A 20,453-nucleotide genomic window follows, 5' to 3' on the forward strand; every position below is an offset into this window, starting at 1 on the left:
CACTAAGTGTAAAAATGTGAAGATTTTACAGAACAATAAAATCCTTTTGAATCACTTATGATATAGATGAAAGTAAGTTTATTAAATCAGCATTTAAAAAAAATTACTGAATTTCAACTAATTGCAGGCATGGCACACATCTTCAGTCTCTGAAGGAGGCTGTCTCTTGCCTTGCAGAACATGACAAAGGTTTCAAAACTTACTGTTTGGATGAAGTGAGGACCCAGCTCCATTGGTATATGCAGGTGAAAACTTGTACTTCAAGTACTTCATAAACAAAATTTCTTCAGCATTTTGTTATTTTATTTCAAGTAAAAAGATGTAGAAAGCAAAAAGAAATTTCATACTCTTTAGTTCTTCTGAGTTTTAATCTTCAAATTTTATAGATCTAGATGAATATTTGTCTATGTATATTTTTTTGTTGGCATTAGGCTGAAATCCAAGACCAATTCCTCTGTGTTGCTTCAAGTCCATTGCTTTATCAAACTGCATCTTCAGAGCCTGCTGTAACTTCTCCTCCCCTTCCTGGTTCAGAGCCATGTTTGGTTTGTTTGTAGTTGCTGAGGGATTTTGCATAGGCACAGAACCTTTTTTAAAACCGCCCAACAGTCTAAAAAACTTCATTTGTTCCGCAGAACTTTTAAAAGTAGCTGTACTCCACTGTCCAAGCTCCTGTGTATCCTGTGAGGCAAAACAAAATTAACACTAAAATTAAGAAATACCAAGGGAGACAATTTCTGGCTGTGTACCATGAGAACAGAACACAGAAGGCTGACAGGGGACAGAGCTGGGAAGCTGTTATTCCATGGCCATCTCTCCAGGGAAGTGGTACCAGACTGACCTGAGTGCACCTTCAGCAGCATTTCAGCCATGTCACCTGCAGCCAGGCTTAATGCCTTGAGAATCTCCTTTCCCTCTGTCCTTAGGAGTCTTGGCTTTCTGCTCTCTCTTTACCCAGCTCCAAGAGCCAGACAGCATCTCTTATTCTAAGAAAACTGTCAGACTTAATCCTCTTCCACTGTCATTTTGTAGGGTTATCCTTTCATTCCCACTGCCCAGTCAGAGCACTGCTGTTTTCAGCAGTGTTTTGTTACTTGTGGACACTCTTCAATCTGGCTTTCAAGCTTTAAGTAATATTTGCATTCTCATCCCACTAATTACAGCTAATATTGCAAGGGTGCAGAACCAGAGGGCCTCCCCTATCCCACAGGACCAAGTCTAGTTCTCTTAAAGCCTCTCCTCCCTTGCAGTTTGCTGTGTTCTTTGTATTTACTGTATCTGCATTTAACTGCACTCTCTGGACTACTTCACCCCTTCAGGATTTTTCTTCTGTCTGCAGATTCTGGCCCCTTTCTGGGGAGGCAATATCCAGCTAAAATGAGATTTCAGCTGTTTGTGGAAAACCCCAGATACACCATAGGATTTACAGAGTTCATGAACTTTTGGCTTACCTAAGAACAGGCTTCATTATTCAAGGGTGTGTGTGACTCCTGAGCTATAGCTCTGCAGTCACTTATAAATATTTTTGGCAGGATTTACTCAGAATTTTTTCTTTAAAACTGGGCATGATACTAAATGGCAGAATGTCTGATTATTAATTAAACTGACTAAGCTGGCTACATCAAAGGAAAAAAAAGTTAATTCAGTGATATGTTTATGTCAGCCTGAAATCCTTCCAACAGAACAGTTGCAGCTTGCATGAAACAGTCATTCTCCAGCAGACAAACAGCATGACACACAGCATGCTACACAACTGCAGGCAAGCTACAGCAGGGTTAAAAAAAGGTTAAAAAAATGCAAGGCTGGAGTATATTCACTATCACAGGCCTGAGTACCTGGTATGAAAGGAAGAAACCCATAATCCTTCAGCCTTTTGACCTTGCAAGTTGCTGCACAAGCCCAGTCTGTGACACAGACACATGCACACATCCAGATACACACACAACACAAATAAATAAATGTAAGTCCTCCCTTTGCAATGGGAGACATCTGCACAGATGCAAACATAATTATGGCTTGTCAAAACTCTGTTTTTAAGTGAGCTGCTGGCAGGCACTACACACAGCTTCTGCTGAAGCATTTCCAGCTCACTTTGTGGAGCTGATGAATTAGTTTTCACAGCTTCTATTCTTCTGCACACTACTAAACAGAGACAGATCAGTGCCAAAGAGCTGAGATCTCCTGCCAAGGATGTCATTTTTCTCAATGACTCCAGAGACTATTAGACAGTTGCAGTTCCAGAGCAATGCAGACTCCCTCCCACTATGTTAGATCTACAGGAGTTGTCTCTGGCATTTGTTTCAGGCATATTCCAGCTTTCTAGGCATTCTGGCAGTCCTGCAAAACAACAGAAGCCTGAATTACTAGCAAAGCTTTCTCTCCACTTCAATCTTCTCACCCCTGGCTAAACACTGCAGCAAACTTCCACAACCTTACTGTGAATCTGTCAGGAGCCAGGCTGAGTAGGATGCAGAAGGAAAGAATCAGGAAACATCTTCCAAAGAGGTGGAGGGAGGATGCAGAAGCCATGAGAGGACTGACTCTACACATCACACACGTGTTCACAGTTGCCACCCCCTTTACCTTCCCATGGGTGTCCCTGTGGCTGAATGTGTGCAAAGTCTTGCAGGTGAGAAATCAGACACACTTCAGTGACTGCTGCACCCATAGCCCAAAAATTACTTGTGTTTCACAGTAAGCAGAAAATGCTTCTGTAGCAATTTTTGATGGCTCATTCTCCAGGAGGAACCAGAGAAAATGTTGCTTTTGAGGACTGATGATGGGAATTAGGGCACTGTGCAATGGCAGGGAGTTCAGTGCTCAGCTCTCACTCTTGGCACTGTACCAGCTTGTTCTATAGCATGGCCTGAGATCTGCACTCAGAAGGAACACTGTTGTACATGAGCCACATACAAAAAAGAGCACAGTGGTTTTTACAGGAACCTGCCCTGGGACACAGCATTTCCATCAGCTGAGGGCTGAACTCATACATCACCTGTCCCACTTTGGAACTGAAAGCCTTGGTTTTGCCAGATTCTCTGTCAATTTCTTCTTGCAGGGCCTGCCTCCTCACCTGGTGTGCAGAAAAATTACACATGCAGCATAAGACTCTGTGTCCAGTGTGTTAAATGACAATTCACAATGAAATAATACGAGAAAAACAAAATGATTAGTTATCTTCAGAATTTTGGAAGGATAATTAAAAGGTGCATGGGATCCTTTCACACACTCAACATGAAAACTGCAATTTTTCAGTGTCTGTTAAATGAGTTGTTTGCTTTATCAAGTAAGTCTCATTTTCTAACTGCCAACAGTGATGAAAGGCAAAGAAATGTACCTTTAACTTAGTAAGCTACTTAGTTCTGACACTGACTGTACATTTTGGACTTAACCCACACGTAAAGCACATTTTAAGCAGAGCTTTATTTAGGGAAATCCAGGCATAGATAAGCAACAAAGCAGTTTTTTTTGTATCAATTCCTATGCATATGTTAAATGCTGACTTGCTTTAGATCTTACCCAGTTAGGACAAAGCATACCTTGTCTATGTTAATTTCATCACAGTTTCCTTTCTTTTCCTTCACAATAATTACACCATCTAGATGTTCCTGTAAAACAGGAAAAAGATTTATGATTATTTTTATCCATTCTGATTAATTAGAATTTACACAGCTCTTACCACAAAAGTAGTTAAAAAAGTAAGCAATCAGTAGTACCATTCAGGGGCAAGAAGAAATAATTGGCTCTAAGATAAAAATGCCAATAAAATCTGTGTATTCCCATGGAAAAAACCTCGCAGAGATTTTTTTTCTTTTAATCAAGATAAATGATTTTTAGATTTACACATTAATAGGGACCTGCCAACAACACTGGCACGCACAGTGATGTTTGCAGGCAGACTAATTTCCAATTAAACCATTTTGTAAAAGCTTAAATTTATACTTAAGAAAGGCACAGAGACAGTGAAAGTTAAAAAAAATAGAAATTGGAGGTAAAATAACTAAAGGTCTCTCTGAAACAAATGAACACAAACCAATCAAGAGGCAGCTGCACTGTGCTCCCTTGTGGGTGCTGGTCCCAGGGACAGGCAGGACTCACACAGGAGCTGTCCCCTGCAATGGCAGCCAGCAGCACATTATTCCACATTTGAGAGCAAGGAACAGGAGCTGATGGAAGAGACAGAGCAGCTCCAGAAAGAATGGATGTTCTGGATGGCAGGAGGGACATCTGGGCAGAACCCACACACAACCAGATCCTGATCACAAAGTGCAGCCCTGCAGCAGCTTTTGCTCCCAGTGGCTGCCACGCCTAAACCACTGCCCCAGCCTTCCTCTTCCAAATTTGCAATCAGGAGAAGCTTTTTGGGCATCCAGTACAACAGAGTAAGTAGCAATTCCAGGATAGTGGTAAATGAGAGCCATAAGCTTGAGACCAGCCTGGAAAAAGTGGCCAAAGGGAAGATCTATTGATACAGCTAACATAATAAACCAAGCATGAAACAGCCAGGGAAACGACAAGGAAAAGATTTGTAACATACTTCTGTCAGCAGAACCTGCTGTTACTTTTTTGAGGCTTTAGTTATATTAAAAGCTATCAGTGATTTACCTCATTTTCCAAAGCTACCTTTTATACACTGCCTTCACACACACACACAAGTACATGCACCATTAAAAATGTGAGAACACTGTCTGCAGGAAGGAGAGCTCGTGCTCTTGGAAGAAAAGAAGAAACCAAAAACAACCCCCAATTTACTTCTAGATGGCCTGGTACTGTCTTTTCAGATCTACTAAAACAAGCAGGTAAACTGTCCTGACAGGACTCTGCAACAACTGCAGCATATTTTTTTCTTTTTAGCTGGAAGGAGGGAGCAGCCCCATCCCTGCTCATCCCCAGCACGGTGCAGACCTGCTGAGGGCTACTGAGTGGAAAAAACTACCCCATGGAGTGTGCCAAGCTGCCTCCACCTTCATGGAAAAGGAGCACATCCACGTGTGGTAGGGTTATGCTGTCTGCTGGCAAACAACATCAAAGCAGAAAACGGAGTCCTCATCCTCCTCACTGCCCAGCTGACTGCAAAGGCATCCCATGAGAAAAACACCAAGCACTGATACTAAGTGGGTATCACTCCACACTGTCTTTAAAATTTGCTCTTTTACTTGCAGGGCAAGCCCAACAGAGGATTTTTCAAGGCACACAGAGCCTTGTGTGACATGCTGTAGATTAAAACACTTCATGACTGTGGCACAGTTAAATGCCAGACCACATTATCAGCCATTTATTAGTGCAGTGTCTTTTGGCCTGGCAGGAACTAGAAATCACTAGAACTGATTAACCCAGACCTCTCAATCTTCAGATTTTCTTTTGAGTAGTCTTTTTATTATTAAAGGAGCTGCCTATGGGAAAGAGGAACAAAACATGCATCACCCTACTCCCTTCTCAACAGTCTGCAAGGTATTTGCTGTGGTTTCCATATTAACTGGTCATGAAAGTTTACATGTCATTGTAGGGCTTATCTTGCCTCTACACAATGTAAGCAGCTGCAAAATCCAAATAATGTCCAACAATCTCAAGAAAGCAATGCCGATTTAATTAGAAAATATATCCAGCAATAAAACCACCCTGTCCTTTTGGAAGGTCAAAAGGAGAAATCCAACTTGAAAGCCCCAAACATCTGCTCACCTCATGACTGATAAGCATACACACTCCCCACACAAACCTGTGAAAAAAACCTGTATCTGGGTCTCCACATGAATCTAAATTTAATTATTAGCACTAGACACCAGGCAGCTGCCAGGTTTCCACAGAACTTGAGGAAACTGCATCTGAGTGCATGACAAAGCAAAGCACACCATGAAGAGAGCTTGAGAAGCTGCTCACATCATGGTCTGCTCCACCCTTAACTTGCAAAAATCTTCAGTGATACCTTCTTAACTAGTGCTTGACATTTAAATACGCCAAGCATTCAAAATTCTTGATAGAAAGCAACTGGAGTGCAGCTTCCCACTACCTACAGAAATAAAAACAACCTCCTAGGAACTTGCAATGTGCTGGTTTCAAAGTTAAGTTTAAGCAGCTGAAAATACACAAAGAACCTGCTGATTTTCTGAGCATCTCACAGCTTAATTCCCAATGATAACAACAGAAGTTGGGCATGTAGGTACTAACTTCTGGCATCCTTAGCTTTAAAACATAACTTTGATCAGATAAAGAAAAAAATGTCTGTATTTCAAATATTTCATCAGTTCCTCCCCATGTTCATTTTACCTCAGAAATGGCAAGTACTGCAAGACTCTAGGATGGGATTTCCTGACCAGTCAGGATAAAATTCCAGTTACAATTCACACAGTTCTTACATCTACTTATTCTTTTGCATAGATTTATTGTTTTAATTAAAACTGTGTGTTTAGGTCTTTAGTATCTTTCTATCAGAATTTATATTTCAATGCTCTTGGCCCAGTCTACACTTAGGATTCCTAGGATTTTTTCTGAAGTTTTGCTGGAATTAGCCAACAGGTTTTGGCCAACTTTCCCCTTTGTTTCTGATATTACATAATTCCAGCAGTGACAGCAGCAAAGCTTGAGGAAAGTCTAACAATGAGATTGACTCCTGCTGCCAGGGTTACCACCTGCTCAGGGTAAATGACATAGTATTTAACTCCTGCTTTATGAAGAGTGCTGCTAAGAGCAACTGAGCATTTATGACTGTACAAACCCACTCTTTTCTGGGGCCAATACTTGCTGCTAGCTGTAATATTTACATTTTCACAAGTGAAACACTGTGTGATGACAGCAGCAGGCATCAGTGCTGCCCCAGGTGTCACAGCACCAGCCCAGCTGGGGTTTGGTCCCTGCACGGGCCCTTCACTGAGGAGCTGGCTCAGAATGGCCTGTGAGCTGTGACATGCTGAAATGGATCAGCTGGTCCTGCTCCCCCCCCTCAGTGTCCCCTGCAGGCAGAGCAGCCTGCAGAGCAGGGAACTGCCCCAAAGGCTTTCAGCTCCTTAGCAGGAGGGGGCAAAGCTGCCCTCCTCTCCTCAACTTACCACTGACTCATTCCATTCTGATTCTGTCTTGATGGTTTTTGCAGCTGCTTTTGAACCTGGTTCTTCAGCTAAGTCCTGTGGTGGTACTTTTTCCCTTTTTTTCCTTTTTCTGTCACACAGGACAGGATTACTACTGCATAATGTCCCATCTACAGTGTCCCCTGTGACACACTGAGCTCGCTCCATTTTACTCTCTTTGTTCTTCTTACTGCTTCCCAGCAGTACTTTTTGGCTTTTAGAAGCACTGTATTTGTCTAAAGAAACTCCTGAGTATGTTCCTTCCTCCTCCTTTTTCTTAATCTTCTTCTTTTTCTTCTTACTGACTTCCTTATTATCCTTGAAATTCTTCCTGTGTTTCTTTCCAGACAGCTCTTCTTCCTCAAGCTCAACTTCTTGCTGTGCTGGGAGATGCTTATCAGGAATGCTGTGACTGCAGTTTGGCTTATCTTCACAGGTTGAGGAATAAATAGCTTTTTTTTTCTTCTTCTTCTTCTTCCTCTCTTCGATATGCTCAAAGTTCTTAATTTTGTCCTCTTCCTCTCTGCTTGTCCATGTAAACTCCCAGGAATTATGTTTCTTCCTTTTTCTGAAGTCGTTTAATGCAGTGGGGCTACCAGGAATTCGATGCATGTTGCTCTCATTATGTGCCAGTGGTAAAAAGCAGTCTGACTTATCTTTCTTTTTATTTTTCTTCTTTCTCACACAGCTCTCCCCACCATCCTGGGCATTACCTGTGTTATAGTCTTCACACATAAAAACTGCTTTTTGTGAAGTGTATTTGTGGGTGTTTTTACAGACTTTTGCATATTGCCTTTGTTCAGTGTCCTGGATGTCCTCTAATGAAAATTTGCTTTTCTTCTTTTTTTTCTTTGTTACCTCACCATCCAAATCCAAAGCAGTATGCTTTCTCTTTTTTTTAGAAGAGAATTCATTTTTCTTAGTACCATATGTGCGATGATTTGAAAGCTCCACGTCACTATCCTCATTATTCTCCAAGGAGAAATGACACTGGACTTTTTTTTTCTTCTTTTTGAATATTTTAATTTGTTCCTCTGGTTCTTCTTGAAGTTGTAAATCCAGATGATCTTTTATATTTACAAAGCTTTCTAAATTACCTTCTCTGAATAATTCAGAGCCAACTTTCGGCTTCTTGTTTTTCTTAGTATTCTTTGAGTGAAATTTGTGTAAGCATTCATCTTTTAAATTCTCCTTTTTCCTTGTCTTAGTTTTTTCCTTGAGTTGGCCATTGTCCTTAGTTTTAATGACAGTTTTAACATCTTCCTCAATTTTAATGACAGTCTTCACCTTTTTCTTCTTCTGTACAGGCTCCTCCTGAATGTCTTTTCTCTTTTTCTTTATCATCATTCTAAAAAACAATATGAAGATGTTAGTGAACTGCTTCCTAATCTACTTTATTCTGAAACCATTCCTGATCTGCCATTGTCCCTGACACTCTTTCTAGAGTCTGCTTCCCATGATGGGGAACCAGGACACACAGACACACAGAGAAAATACTGTTTACTGGGGTCATTCTTTTTATCATGTTGTTTAGTGTACCTTGTTTTAGTTTCCAAGGCTCTATTTGTCTGTTTCCCAGCAGCAGACCACAAAGTTTTCACAGAAACACCTACCCTCCAAAAATCTTTCCTAAACAGCAAAACGCATCAGTGCGTATACAGAAATACAATTAGTTTTCCAGATACCTGTGACTTTTCACTTAACACTGAACTCACACTCAGCATTACACGACCCTTCCCAGGCACCTGGGAATAATTTAATTTATTACCTTACATTTGCTCCTATCGGTGATTTCTTATCCTTGCTCTCCGTTTCTTTTCTCAGGACACTTATGCCAACGAACTGATCACAACAGAGAAGCCTTTAGCACCCACTTGCTGAGAAACTCAATTATCCCCTCTTGATTTATAACAATATCACTGCGGCTCATTTAGAATAATAACACTGAGGCTGTCAAACCCCGGAAAGAGCCACAAGGCCGGCACAGCCCCCCTCAGGCTGTCTGTCCGGGCCCACCGCGCCCACCCACAGCCGGCACCGGGCAGGGGGAGGCAGCCCGAGGCCCGCCCCGCTCCGGACCCCGGCACGGCACGGCACGGCACGGCCCAGGGACCGACCCGCACGGGGACCGGCCCGGCCCCGCGCCCCCGCATCCCGTGCGGCCCGGCCCGGTCCCTGTGCCGGTCCCTGTGAAGGTCCCTGGGCCGGTCGGTGCCCGGGCCGGTCGGTCCCTGTGCGGGTCGGTCCCCGTGCGGGTCCCCGTGCGGGTCGGGCCCTGTGCGGGTCCCTGGGCCGGTCGGTGCCCGGGCCGGTCGGTCCCTGTGCGGGTCGGTCCCCGTGCGGGTCGGGCCCTGTGCCGGTCCCTGTGCGGGTCCCCGTGCCGGTCGGGCCCTGTGCCGGTCGGGCCCTGTGCGGGTCCCCGTGCCGGTCGGTGCCCGCGCGGGTCCCCGCGCGCTGCCGTGAGGCGCTCACCTCCCGCCGCCACGTGCAGCGCCGCCGCCGCTCCGGAAGGGCTCGCGTCGAGCCCGCCCCGCGCGGGCGCTGCCGGAGCCGTTGCCGCGGCAACGCGCGGGCCGCGGCCATGGCGGAGGGCGGGCACGGCGCAGGTGGGAGCCCCGGCTCCGCTCCGAGCCCCCCGCGCAGGGCTCCCGCGCTGCCTCCCCGGCGCCCTTCAGGCCGGCCCTGCCCGCTGCTCTCCCGCCCGCCCCACAGAGCGCCCAAACCCGCCCCGATCCCCACCGGCACCAGCGCCCCGGGCGGTTCTGCTCGTGGGCCTCGCGGTGCTGTCACTGCCACAAGCCCCCGGCAGACGCCCTCTGTGTGTGTGGTGCCGCAGCCCGGCTGCTGCCAGCGCGGCGGGGCCTCGGAGCTGCCCTGGGCTCTGAGGCGATCCTGTAACGGGCCGGGAGCTGACCGGGGAAGGCAGAGAGGCGGATGTCAGTGCTTAACGAAGGTTAAATGAACACACAACATCTGTGCTCAGGCCCTGGGCTTCTCCACTGCCCGAGAGCACTGAGGTTGCAAGGCTGAGAGAGCAGCGCTGCAGCTCTGCAGTTCCACAGCGTTATCTCCCTTCAGTACTTCACATGCCCAAAGCAGGCGTTTTGCACTAAAAAGGCCATTTTCGGGTGGGAGTAGGGCTGGTTATTCTAAGCCAAGCGCCTGCGATGTGGAGCTGAACTGCTGGGCCGGGCTGCGCTGTGGGACCCGGGGCTGCTCCCAGCGGGTTCCTGGCCTTGGTCCTTTATTTGTCTCAGCCTGAGTCCCTCAGCAATCCTTGAGGGTCATGTACAGCCTTTAGTTCGTCGGCATTTTATTTTATTTTATTTTATTTTATTTTATTTATTCTATTTTATCTTACTTTATTTTATCTTATTTTTTAAGTGGATTCAGTAATACTTAACAATGTCTGTGGGATTTAATTGCTTTGAGAAGAATCCACTATGAAAAGTGGATTGTCTGCTAGTAAAAACAATGGTTGATTCAGTGCAAGCATGTTCATTTTACTTATGTTGAAACATTTTGAATTATTATTTTGGTTTATTTTGGTACCTTTTTCCCAATAAATGTTCTTTTGTCAGTGAGAACCTTGCACTTGACTTAAAGCTCAAGAGAGCACTTGATAAGAGTGTCTAAAATTCTTGCTTGTTTTAAAATGTTAGATTTCATGTTAAACAAATATTTATTGCATTGTAACTTTTGTTTTTTCAAACCTAAATACATACTTTTAAAAATAATGTTGGTTTAAGAGGAAAATAAATATTTTTTTAGGGTTTCCTGGTAAATGTACTTTTTTACTTTTAGAACATGAAGAGGAACAGCCTCAATTTTCAGATGTTCCTCAATCAAAACAAGATCCTGAATCAAAAGAAGAATCAGTGAGTACAGTTCAAGTAAAAAAATCTTCATGGAGATGGATTGAAAATATTTTAAACAACTAAATGTGAAAATTAGGTACCCACAGGGTAGACTCAATCATAAAATGAAAACAAAACTATTATTTTTCAAACAGCTTATTTGAACCAACAATTGTAATATTCCAAATAATTGCTTGTATTTAAAGCAACTTGAGTAATGCTAACAAGAAAAGTTTATTTTCTTTAAAAGGTGAATGTCAGGACTTCTGAACAATGTGAAAGAGATATTTAAGCTTCTGAGTGGAAAATACCTATTCAGGAAATGCTACCAGCATTAATTATCAAATAATTACTATTTCTTATGGATAAAATATTTTTTAAATTGTGATATCTCACCATATTCTGTCAAAAGGAGCCAAGTACCTTCTGTTAGGTTTGGATGATTTTACTGTGCTGGAAACTCCAGAAGTTTTTAAAGTGTAGTTATTTATATTATTATTTAAGTGCATTATTATTTAAGTGTCATTATTATATTTTCAAGTATTCAGAAAATACATAAATAATACAATATTTGAATTATAAATTATAGTTCCATAATTTTTAACTGACCTTATAATTTTTTTTTCCTGTTGAATTGGTTTGTATATTTTTTGTGTAGTCTGTTGGGGTGTTTAGAGAGGATATATTTCTTTTGAGCAGGTGCCTTTGGAAGCAGAAATTCCTGTGGAAGAGCTTTTTTCTCCTCCTGCAGACCAATATCTGCTATCTGTACTTGGGGAAACTCCCCCTGGAGAACCCCCTGATCCAAAAAAATGTAAGTCTGAGTATATTATCTTGAACCCTGCTGTGATTATTTGTCTTGCACATGGCCAGGATTTGTAATTTATTTAATTTACAGCATTAACAGCAACACCTTTGCTTGTGTGGAGTTTGCATGGTCTGAAAACAGGGAGCCAGCTTGGCCACTTGGTCAATGGAAGAAAGACCAAATGATGCATTACAAACCAACAGCATTGACTAGCTAAGGTAGTTCTGTGCTCTTCTGAATAAGTGACTTTCTATTTAGGCACCTAAATCAGAAATGGCAGGCATTTCTTCCTCTGATTTAATAATGCAAAACTAGGATCAATAGCCTAAGTAGAGAATTGAATTTGAAAACTGCTGTCAAAATACTGTCTTTTCCCATCTGATTACAGACAAGAATGGAAGCAGGTCTGAAGTTTGGTTCTTCCACTTTCATCAATTCCTATACTTTATAATAAATTTACCAAGCAGCAGTCTGTTTTTATTATGCATTTTAGCCCCTCGCTTTGTCTTCTCTTCTATTAATTCTTGCTCATTAGGAATTCCTGGTGCAAGTCAGAAGCAGTGTTACCCTTAGCTTTTATATAAATAGTGTCCTCCCAGTTATGAACATTTTCTGGCAGTATATGAACCAATTAAAGGTATAAAGCTGAGAATAAATTCAGTGTTTCAGCTGTGTTGCCAGAAGAGAACATTTGTATGATTTAACCTTTGCTGATCACACCAAAAGCTGAATACTGCCTGCATGGGGAGAGATGCCAACCCAGTCAGCCCCTCTGAGAGGGGAAAGGTTGGATGCATGGAGTCAGGTTAAAATCTCTGAAGGATCTGGCAAGTATGAAGCAATTATGACAAAGAAATCAAAGCACCACTAAAATATAACCTTTGGTTTTTCCTCTGTCTAGAAATTCGGTTTTATGACTAACTCTGATAATGCAGATTGTAAAGGGCATGAGATACCAAAGTGGTCTAACTGCAGCAGCACTGAGTTCAGCACAGGCTAATTTCTTCCTGTCAGGGTAAATTAATTCACAGAGCTTTTCACTTCTGTGACTAAACTGCTTCTGCTGTCTGAGTTTCTTCACTTAAAACTGAATCTGACATCTCTGAGGCACACTGAGTTTGCAGTGTGGGTGCACATTTAGTTTGAAATTTACCCAAGTTTGTGTTGTGTTTGTTGAGAGGTGAAGACAGACCAGTGGCTGTCTGTGAAGGGAATGAATCTGCTTTGTCCAAGCTGTGATGGTACTGACAAAATGACTGGTACTGACTGTAAGATATCTAATGGTGGTGTTTTTGTGAAATGCAAGTGCTTAGCTGTTAGTGAAGGCTGTCCTGTTTTGCTCAGGTTCTCCTCGAGAATACTTGGAGTTTTACATCTTCCCAGTGCTCTTACCAGGGCTGGCTGCACTGCTGCAGGAAGCAGAGAAGGAGAAGTGCTTTGAGGTTAGTTTGCAGTTTTCATTTCAAATCATTGGCAGGAAGTTACAGCCTTTTATTTCACAGGCAGTATTTTTTAAATTTGGTCTTTTGCAAGAAAACCATCCACAATGATATGCTATATCAGGGGTTTTTTTTTGGATCTTGTTTTAAATGTTATTTTCTCTAGTAATTCAGAACAGATTACATCTACATGAACTTGATCATTATGACAAACTCTAGCTCTCTACAAATCCTCCTTAAATATCCAATTGTATCTAGCCTAAAGAGTGTTGTGTTTTAGAGGTGCAGGCTTCCTTTCACATTAATACATTTCACTCATTTGAGGGTGATGTACAGAACTTGAATTTTACTTTGTGGCTCAATTATTTTTGCTGGTCTGACACTGTAATAGAGATAAATTTTCTATTTTATGTTGTTTTTCTTGTAAATTCCATTTAACTGCAATACAGGGTATCCGACATGAATGAGCTTATAAAAATACAGATTTAAAAATAATTGTTTGCTACATTGCTTTTATAAATTTGTTTTTAGCGTACATCTAGAGAGACGTTCCTCATTGTTTATAGAGAATGCTTAAAAACCCACTAGGACTGGTGCAAAACAAAGCATAAATACATTCCTCATTGTATCACTGCAGCCTAGCAGAGCCCCAGCAATAGTTTAGGCACTGGGAGCTGGGGGATTCCCATCATTTCTGCTGTTTGGATGGCAATTTGAATTTCAGATTGAAACCTGTACCTTTAATACCAGTTATTTCAAATTTTTCTCAGTCTTCACAAAATTTCTGTGTGTCTATAAACTGTGGATTTACAGGTGTGTATATGTGTCTATAAGCTGTGATGAATACAGGTGAAATAGGAAAATGATTCATTTGTATGACATCTGTCTGTCATTCCTGCCATCACATTTACATTACCTAGCCAAGAACAGATTGAACATATATATTATTCATCACACTTTTAATAATATCTATATTGATTCTTTTGAGTTTTTTTGGAAGCATATATCCTTTAGGAGAAAGGCATATCCTACAAATGGTTTAAAATACAGTTTTGATAGATTTTATGTACAAAGATATTTTAATAATATTGAAATTCCTAGAAATATTTCTGTTTCAAACTCAGAACAAATCTAAGGTTACTTTATCTGTTTTTAGTCTGAGAAATTTTGCAGATCTTCAGCGGTCTATATATTAGAAAGTGTGTGTGCTGAAAATGGATTTTATATAGATCTGTGTGCTGCTTTGTAGAAAACTACTAAAAGCAATTATTTTCTAATGTATAGAAACTTGATAAAAATGAGTTCAGCTTGTAGAAAACACACTTATGTGAAGAGATGCCCTGCTACTGGGGAGCCAAGCTCAGGAAAGCAAGCTGAGGTCAGGTGATAGTTTTCCACTGTGACCTCATTTCTTCCTCATTTTGAACAATAACTAGGAAAACAATAGCTCTTTATGCTTGCTATATAATTGAATATTTATGTTCTTTTCCATTGCTGTCCAGGTGCTTGAATTGCACATTCTGTTTCCTTTTCTGGCATAAATATATGATTTTTAGTTATCCTTTAGTTTGGTAAGAAATGTGTTGTTCCATATGGATTTGGAGGGAAAAACCCCAATTGCTCTAATTTGGATTAAAATGGCTAATGAAATAACTTGTACTGAATTTTAGGATCAAATGTAGAGTCCTTACAAACCCAAAGCAGGAACAGGGAGAAAAGATCTTGTGATAAACACATTGGAATAGAGCTTCCAAAAATAAGAGGACAACAAAGATTCAGAAGATTCATGGAATTCATGAGACAAGAGGACATGAAGAAGATTAATTGTAATGAAGCTAACAGAAACGATGAAGGATGAGAAAAGAATACTGGGTTTGAATTCTGGCTAGACATGGGTCACTAAAGCCTGTAAAGGGCAGTGGTACACAATAAACCAGTGGAAGATAAATGGAAGAAGCTCTGGAAGGAAGGGAGGAATACTCAGACTGACTGCAATCAATGGTGAATGAGCCTGGGAGAGCTGAGAGGGAATGGTGAGAGAGGATGAAGAGTGGGATTTTGATGAGAGGGACTAAAGGTTGTCATGTTTTGAAAGGAAATTAAGATGAATGAGAAGAGAAGGAAAAGTTAAATTGGAGAGCTTTTGAGCAATTGAAATTGTGTTAAGGAAAGCAGATCCTGGGGCCAACAGGGGAATTCAAACAGACCAGAGAAGGTGCATCCATGTCTGGAGAGGAAGAATTGTACAATCACATGGGGAAGCCAGGAAAGGGAAATGGTTATGTTGGAAGCAGGATTTGTGTAGGAAAGATCTTTTTGAAAGGTGATAAAGAAACATAACAATTTAAGTAGGCTCTCTTGCATTATGTGATGCATACAAAAAATCCAAAAAGCTAAAGCCTAGAAAAACCACCAGCTGCTAGATGTGTGTGCAGACTTCAAACTGACATAAATATGAGAACAGTCTGCAGAAGCTTCATTTTTAAATTAGAGATGAAAGAAACCTATTAGGTCGCCCAGTGTATTCTCTCACTGATTTTTTTTTTTCCTACCATAAGTTCTCCTGTGTTTTATCCCATCTGCTGTCAAATGCCTACAGGGGAAAGACTATTTTCTTAAATCTTTCCTTCCATGAGGATGGACTAATGCATTCATTTTTCAGCATTAAACTGAACAATGTATAAATGTTTTTATTAGAATAACTCTGACTTTTCTTTCTAGTTAGCTATCACATAAGGAGGAAGCTGTATCAGGCCCTGTAATGGGATATATTTAAAATTATGATGGATCAGGGAAAGGGAATGGAAAAAGGTTTCCTAATGACTTTGCCATCTTCTGATCACCAGTATATTTTCATTATTATTACCAAGCACATCATATTTAAACTGAAAAATGGAAAATGAATTCTGAATATAAACAGTTTATAAACACATCTGCAGGTTAACAATGCACATTGTACAGATATTTCCTGTTTTTTATCCGGATTCATGCAGCATAGGAGGAATGTGTCAAAGGCAGGTCAATTTATGTAATTTTTTCCCTTTATAAATGTTGACTGCTGTGCAACTAATGATTTAATTCACTAGCAAAATAAACTGTTTCCTGGCAAAGAAAATAAAATAAAAAATGTTCAGCTTGATTGAATTCCTCTCTGCTAAGTTCACTGCCTCTAACAAGGATAAAACAAGATGAATTTGATTCCTTTGGTGATGGCTGTTTTGAGAACCCTGTTCTGATCATTTTTTCCCATTGCAAAGGAAAAGCAATTTACTTAAAACAGATTAAATTACAACTGCTAGATTAAATTGAATTTTGTTGTCAAAGTGTAGAATTTATTCTCTGAAACAATTCCCTAAGTAATGGGACCCATTTTCATCCTGTGATTGAGAATGTACAGTCACAATCAGACTCTGCTGTTTGCTCACAGATTCTGTGCAAGTCAGGATTTGTCCATTTAACATTTGAAGTGACTCATAGAAAGCTCTGCAGTGAAGCTATTGGTCTCTTAAAGTTTAGGTGTTGGGCTTCTTGGAACAGCATTTGGTATCAGCATAACTGTGAAAATTGCTTGAGGAGCTGTGTTTCTTCCCAGCCAAGCACTTAATGGAGCCCTACCTGAAGCCCAAAGCTTTGGTTTTCACAAAACAGATAATAAAGATATGTGTGGCTCAGGATTAATAATTGTTTTATGATGATCTCATCTTCTTCTGCTTTTTTTTTTTTTTTTCCCTTTTGGAGTCAGACTATATTTCTACCAAGGGTAAGATTCTCTTAGAAAATGAAAAGCTTTCCTGGGTGTGCTGTAGGAGTGCCCTGCAGTCCAGCACTAAACTTCACACTTGTCATCCCCAGCTATGTGACTGCCCTGTGTTCTTCCCTGGGCAGTCAGCACCTCACACGATGTTCCTCTTCCACTTCACCTGTGGCTGACCCCCAAATCATGACATATACCATGGACTGAAGAATTATACTATGTAGAACATTTTTCCTGCCTCTTTGTTCACATCTGAGGATAATGCATAGAATAAAGTAATTTTTCAATTTTCACGTTCATTGTGTTTTCCTTAGCAAGTGGTAGTAGTATCTTAACTTCTTACATTTTAATCAAGACTTTAGCCTCTTTTGTGACATTAAGCAGTTTCACAAAAGCTTTTGGCCAGTGTGAATTGTTTTCCTAAGAAGCAATTATTACAGCTGAATCTCCTGTTGGACAGGGCAAGTGTTGGGATGGGAGCTCAGCTTGCTTTTTTAGCAGTGGCTGCTATTGTGATGAAGCACTTGGGGCTGCCCCCTGGGGCTCGATGTCTTTTAGGGTTCACTGTGACTGTGTGCATCCATCTCATGTCAGAGGGGCTCTGAAGATACTGATCAAGCTCTTCTGTTATTCCATACAGAATTCCATGTTCTGTTCTGCACATTATGGTAACTGTGGTTTGTGGTAAGCAGCATGAGCACCTGTATCATTTATACATTCAATCTGTCAAGATGGAATGTCAGAGGAAATGCTTAAAAAAAAAAGGATTTCCTGATCCATTCTGGCTTTATCAAATGCTGGCTCTGAATGGCTGCCTGTGGTACTGGCTGCACGAGTCTGAAGGACAACCTGCTGCAAAACATTTTGCAAAATTCTCTTTGTTGGTTAAGATTGAGAACTGGGAGCAAAGGGCACAAGTGTTTTGCTGTGAAGCTCCAGGTTTTGAACTTTTTACCTGGTTCTCTGTAATGTCCATGGTTTGTGTGGCTGTGGACAGAAAAAGCCTTCCTTTGGCTCTGCCCTCATTTCCTGAGCACCCAGCAGATGATTTGGTCAGAGCAGCCACACAATACTCTGCCTGTGGGTATTCACAGCATCTTCAAGCTGGTTCCATGCAAGAAGAAACAATATCCACTCAATGTTCCCTCTGTCTTTTGGAAGAAATGAAGTATTTTGAATATGATGATAGAACTTTAAACAAAATGGCAAAGAATTTACAACATATTTTCATGTATGAATGAGTTCTGTTAATTTTTTCACAATGACATTGCTGCTTAGAGCACCATTCAGAGATCTTTGTTCTAGATACACTGCAGTAAACATCAAGATAATATATGTAGAATTTTCTCACTCATAGTTTGTCTTAAAATCATTCTACAAAATTTCTAAAGTTTTGGCTGAGCTGCTGACTGTTGGCAGTAGCAATAAAGAGTAGACAGAGTAATGTACTGTATATTTTATTTAATAAAAAGCAGTCAATTTATTTTAAACATCTGACCAATCCAAGGATAATAAATAATTTGAAACTGTCTTCTATCTTTAGGAAAAAAGAACCAAATTTATTCCCTCTGATTTTCTAACTGAGTGGTTATACAAGTAAGTTAATCATGTTTTTTGCTACTAAGTATGTTCAGTGATTCCAAGGCACTAATTTGCAAATTGAATAGCTGAAATTTAAATTAATATGAGTTGTTTTCCTTTTTCTTTAGCAAGAATCCAAAGAGGAAAGATGAGTCATTCACAGAATTGTTTTCCATTCCTTTTGTTAAGGACTGGCTAAAGGACCAGTAAGTTATTGCAGTACTCAGAATATTTTTTTCTCCTTTTATTCTTTTGCCTCTTCTATCCCAAAAAAGTAATAGAGCCTCCATATGTTGCAGTTGTGCCCTCAGAAATGCCCTTTACTGTGTGCAACAAAGAACTATGTGATAGTTTCTAACTGGCCAGTGTATTACTGACAAGGTATTTTGTACTAGAATTGTTCACAGATAAATTAATTTTGAATTCCTAAACATTTTAATTGTAGAATGAAGGACATTTGAATAGTCTGGTAGTATTATGAACGTCTTTATACTAAGGAGTAAAACAATTTTTTCTGTGCTGCTTTCTCCTGTAGAAATCTTTGAGAGTATAGTCAAGAAATTCTTCTCTTACTGTGAGCAGCTGCTTTTGAAATACCTGTAACAATCCCTGGCATCAGGATGCATTTCTACAGACATTTATGACTTTGAAAAATCAACACTTGTTTTTGGCAGCCTCAATCATATATTCCTTGTTATTTTCTTAGAACCAAACAGCACAACAGTTTTGAAAGAAATGCTACTGTCCTTGAGACTGCATTTACTTTAAAATATAGCTGCTGTGTGAGAAAAGCAAAGGATTAGTCCACAGTGAGAGAATAAGAAACTAACAGACGTCAGATTTTAAAGAAAATTTTCCATATGAAAACTTAACTGGAATCTGGATTGGTAATTGGTGAAAACAGATTAATATTTTTGTAGATACATTTACTTTGTTATGTGATGTAAGTGGAAATTGAACTTTGAATTCTTGACGTGTGACACTTGGAACCTTGAGACACCAATGGAGCAAGAGGAAAGCTCCTCATCACAGGTCTTTGTGGATAAGCAGGCAATTGTGTCAAAAGGGTTAACTTTGACTCCCTGAGAGGTGGTCAGAGCTGTGTAGGACATTTCTGAGTACAAGACCCCTTTGGAGAATGACCCATTTCATCTCAACTCTGGCACCTGCAGCCATCGTGCTGTGCTGGCCCTGCTGTTCAAACCTGCCTCTGCTGGGACACATCTGCTTCATTTGTCAAACACAGTCCTTGCCAACAAGGTGCCCATTTAAGGCTGTGCTTTGTAAAGTGAACTGAGCTGCAGCCTGGTTGTTGTACCCATTTCTTAAGCACACAGAGAGCCCTTGGCCGTTTTGGTACCGCGGGTTTGTGAGGATGGATGTGTGTACCAAAGACAAAATTTTTGAGATCACAGTTTTACAAACATTTCTCTTGGAAGTAAAGTTGAACAAAATGTTCTCTGCTCTCTCCTGTACCTCACCCCACCCTGGTTTTAGGCACCCTAATACCACCTTGTCTGTTTGGTAGGGTGCTGGATTATTCTGATCAGGGCCCTGCTCTGAGTTCGGAATCTCTCTGCCAGAATGTGTGAGGAGGGTTTGTACAGCTATTGAAAACAGATCATTTCTCCAGTCTGCTTCACCTTGCAGAGTGGCAAACCTGTGTATTGGCACAAACAAAGGATTAAAATGAAGGGCTCAGGGCAAGGTGAATTGAACAAATGAGCTGCTAAGACAGAGAGGTGGTGGCAGGAACTGCTTAAGTCAGCTTTGCCAACAAGAGAAATACACAGTGGAATCACAGCCTGGATGACTCATAGCTTCTGTTAGTGGTGGTGCTCCTAAATAACGGAGTGACAGCTCCACAAGGACACTGGAGTGTCAGAGTCCTACACACTTCGTCTTAAATCATCTAAACAAGTAGGCCCTTAAAATAATAATTATTAAAATTAT

At 40.9% G+C, this 20,453-nt stretch overlaps 2 protein-coding genes across 5 annotated transcripts in view; one reads left to right on the plus strand and one right to left on the minus strand.

Annotated features, from left to right (window-relative positions):
- Positions 1-55: 55 nt before the first annotated feature.
- KNOP1 (lysine rich nucleolar protein 1) lies at positions 56-9,658 on the minus strand. Of its 4 annotated transcripts, none has more exons than XM_064390892.1 (5): positions 9,534-9,658; positions 7,044-8,409; positions 3,540-3,608; positions 2,996-3,073; positions 56-681 (listed from the first exon to the last, which is right to left on the minus strand). In XM_064390892.1, the coding sequence occupies exons 2-5, from the start codon at positions 8,406-8,408 to the stop codon at positions 367-369; spliced, it is 1,827 nt and encodes a 608-aa protein (XP_064246962.1). In that variant the 5' UTR covers position 8,409; positions 9,534-9,658; the 3' UTR covers positions 56-366. The 4 variants fall into 4 exon arrangements, with proteins under 4 accessions (XP_064246962.1, XP_064246963.1, XP_064246961.1 ...); XM_064390893.1 differs by lacking the exon at positions 9,534-9,658 and adding an exon at positions 8,835-9,089; XM_064390891.1 differs by lacking the exon at positions 9,534-9,658 and adding an exon at positions 8,830-9,088.
- IQCK (IQ motif containing K) overlaps positions 9,540-20,453 on the plus strand; it is a 35,873-nt gene continuing 24,959 nt past the window's right edge. The window contains exons 1-6 of the mRNA XM_064390899.1: positions 9,540-9,667; positions 10,866-10,939; positions 11,618-11,732; positions 13,071-13,168; positions 18,463-18,515; positions 18,629-18,706. Coding sequence (XP_064246969.1) covers positions 9,643-9,667; positions 10,866-10,939; positions 11,618-11,732; positions 13,071-13,168; positions 18,463-18,515; positions 18,629-18,706 — 443 coding nt within the window. The 5' untranslated portion in view covers positions 9,540-9,642. The remainder of the gene's footprint in view (positions 9,668-10,865; positions 10,940-11,617; positions 11,733-13,070; positions 13,169-18,462; positions 18,516-18,628; positions 18,707-20,453) is intronic.

This window comes from Passer domesticus, chromosome 15 (genome assembly GCF_036417665.1).
Source record: "Passer domesticus isolate bPasDom1 chromosome 15, bPasDom1.hap1, whole genome shotgun sequence".
Classification (NCBI taxonomy): Eukaryota; Metazoa; Chordata; class Aves; order Passeriformes; family Passeridae; genus Passer; species Passer domesticus.

Bases quoted from the DNA above. Each gene is read 5' to 3' on its own strand.
- KNOP1 (XM_064390892.1), bottom strand. From the start codon at position 8,408: ATGATGATAAAGAAAAAGAGAAAAGACATTCAGGAGGAGCCTGTACAG. The intron at 3,074-3,539 runs GTATGCTTTGTC...TCTGCACACCAG, and splicing joins ATGAAATTAACATAGACAAG to GTGAGGAGGCAGGCCCTGCA. The intron at 682-2,995 runs GTGATGTATGAG...TTTGCCTCACAG, and splicing joins TCAGTTCCAAAGTGGGACAG to GATACACAGGAGCTTGGACA.